The sequence below is a fragment of the Apis dorsata genome, unplaced genomic scaffold (assembly GCF_000469605.1).
Source record: "Apis dorsata unplaced genomic scaffold, Apis dorsata 1.3 scaffold_28, whole genome shotgun sequence".
Lineage (NCBI taxonomy): Eukaryota > Metazoa > Arthropoda > Insecta > Hymenoptera > Apidae > Apis > Apis dorsata.
The window spans coordinates 183200-185676 of NW_006263330.1; the positions used below are offsets into that span (position 1 = coordinate 183200).

A 2477-nucleotide genomic window follows, 5' to 3' on the forward strand; every position below is an offset into this window, starting at 1 on the left:
AACACAAGCAGTGCTGAGCCGTTGGAGGAAGGAAGAGGGAAGGTACGAAATAAGCTCGTGTAAAAGGAGGATTCGTCGCGTTTACGAAACCCTCGAGAATACCGGGCTCTCCGGCCTCGACGAGAGCGCTCTCTGCAGTTAAACGCGACTATGGGCGCTCGACTCACGTCACGGGTCGTCACGTAAGTGGCGTGCCCCCCTCCCTCTCCGTCGGATACTCATCCTCCGCCATAGCTGTGTGTACACGCGCATCGAACCGTCATCCTAATTTCCAGGTAAACGTAACGACTCGATCGAGTAACCGATACAGACGCGGCTTGAGATAACGAGGATAACGAGAAAATAAAGTTACTTTATAACGCGTTTATATCTCGAACAAGAAATTATAAATGAGTATAATTATAAAATATAATTATAAATTATAGAAGCGGTTGAGCGTAACGTTGGATTAAATTTTTCCTTTAGCTGGGATCTTTTTTATATATATATATATAAGGACGTATGTATTGTCGAGGTTTGAAGGAGGTGGTCACCTTGGGCGGGCAAGTTCTTTGCATATCCTTCCTCGTGCAGATTCTAATGGCCACCGGTTTGGGCGTCCAATAAGACGACGCTGGGCCGGTCATCGTCGGACAGGGTTGCATCGTGTCCGCTGAAACGAGCTTCTGAATCCTCTTCGGTCTTATGCATGTTTCCGGATTGGACAAGTTGATGGTCTGCGCGACACACTTCGTCCCTCTCTTCATTATTCCTCACCCTCTCTCAATTCTCGGTCGAAGATATTTCCTGTTCCTTCCGATACTTCATCGGGATGAAATATCAAACCGACGAGAATATTGGAATTCGAAAGGGGATTTTTTTTTTCTTTGTGTATATATATGTGTGTGTGTGTATGTATGTATGTATGTATATATATAAAGTTGGAGGTCTCAGGTCGGCACGGGGGGGGTGAACTCTTTAAAAACTCGGACGACTTAACACGATCTCTTTATCTGTACGATTTTTCCTTTTTTGTCGAACGTTATCTACGAATTTTTTTCGAAATTTTTCGAAGGTTCACGCGCGTTCACTTTGCATCATCGACATAACCTCGAAACATTACGATGTTACGAATTTATGCAGGAGAGTTTGACAGGGTAACAGGGGCAGTGTCACGTCCTCTTTGTACACCATCGAAGAATTTTCCTTGGCTAGTCACCGAAAGTGGTTAGAAACTCTTGAACGTGGATGGCTTTTCTCTTTAGTACATGTCGCACGAATTTTGACCAACGTACAAACAGAAACTTCATGATCGTTCCCATCCTCGAACATTCACTCTCGATACTCTCCAACGATTACCTCCAACTTCGCGGGGCACGATCTCGTCGCAAATTTTTCACGCGAAATTTGATATTTTAATACGAAAAAAAAAAAAGAAAAATTCTTCTAAAATTCGAGAAGGAAATCTTCGATCTTCGCGGATGAAAGAAGGAGGACAACGTTACGCATAGGAGGAGACCTCTCAAGTATCCCCCCTCCCTCGTTCACTTTGCTCGATAACAAAGGGGAAAGTAAACCTCGGTTGCTCGACCAAGCGTTCAGTTTCGAGAGCAACATTTTTTTTCGTCGCCTTATTCGTCAACGCCGTTGGAAAAACTCGTGAAATTTGCATCCGACACGTCCTTCATGTTTATGCGCCTACGCTCCTTTTCACAGGGTGGGGGATCCGTGCTTCCTTTCAACTTTCAACGCGACTTTCGAGACGACTCTTCGAAAATATCGTGGGTCAAACAGGTATACGTCACTTTTTTATCGCGTTACGCTTATTAACAGGCGGACAGACCGACCCCTACGAGAAATATGGGCGCGTAAACGGTGTGATTGTTGTGTGGGAGGAGAGGAAAAAGGGAAACAGGAGGGGGACGAGAAAAGAATTGGGGGGAGGGGGGGATGAAAAGGTCGATCACGACGCGCGACGGCGAGCTATCTTGCCANAATGCATTCGTTCCCGATCGATAAGGGTATAAATCAAAGGTTAATAAATCAACTTTTAACATTCCGAGCGCCCCGCTTTATAGCCCCGTTATGCTCGCTCGATAAAAAAGAAATCGAGAGACGGGATCGTGTCAAATATCGTCCCCCTCTCCTCGAATAGAATAGAACCCGAATGAAATTGCCGATTGATCAAATTTGCTCGATAAGCACGAGCTTTTTCTCGTTCTATTCTCTATATCCCGTGGTTCCCGTCGTTGATTCTACGTGGTTGACGGTTCTCCCTCTCTCTTTCTTTTTTATTTATTTATCCGTCGAAATCCAACTACAACACCGGGAATGAATGTAAATTTGAAAGGAAAAAAAACGATCGATAGGGAAAACGAGGAGGGAAAATGTTTGGACGGGGAGCAAAAGAGAACTTCTTAACGCCGGATAGGAGAAATTCACGGTGAGAGAGTGGAGTGGTCGGTCGGTCGGTCGGTCGGTCGGTCGGTCGGTGGGGT

The 2477-nt window shown here is 45.4% G+C and overlaps 1 protein-coding gene across 1 annotated transcript in view; it reads right to left on the bottom strand.

Annotated features, from left to right (window-relative positions):
* Positions 1-886, bottom strand: part of LOC102678329 — a 2600-nt gene extending 1714 nt beyond the window's left edge. The window contains exon 1 of the mRNA XM_006608009.2: positions 534-886. Coding sequence (XP_006608072.1) covers positions 534-746 — 213 coding nt within the window. The 5' untranslated portion in view covers positions 747-886. The remainder of the gene's footprint in view (positions 1-533) is intronic.
* Between the last annotated feature and the right edge of the window lie 1591 nt (positions 887-2477).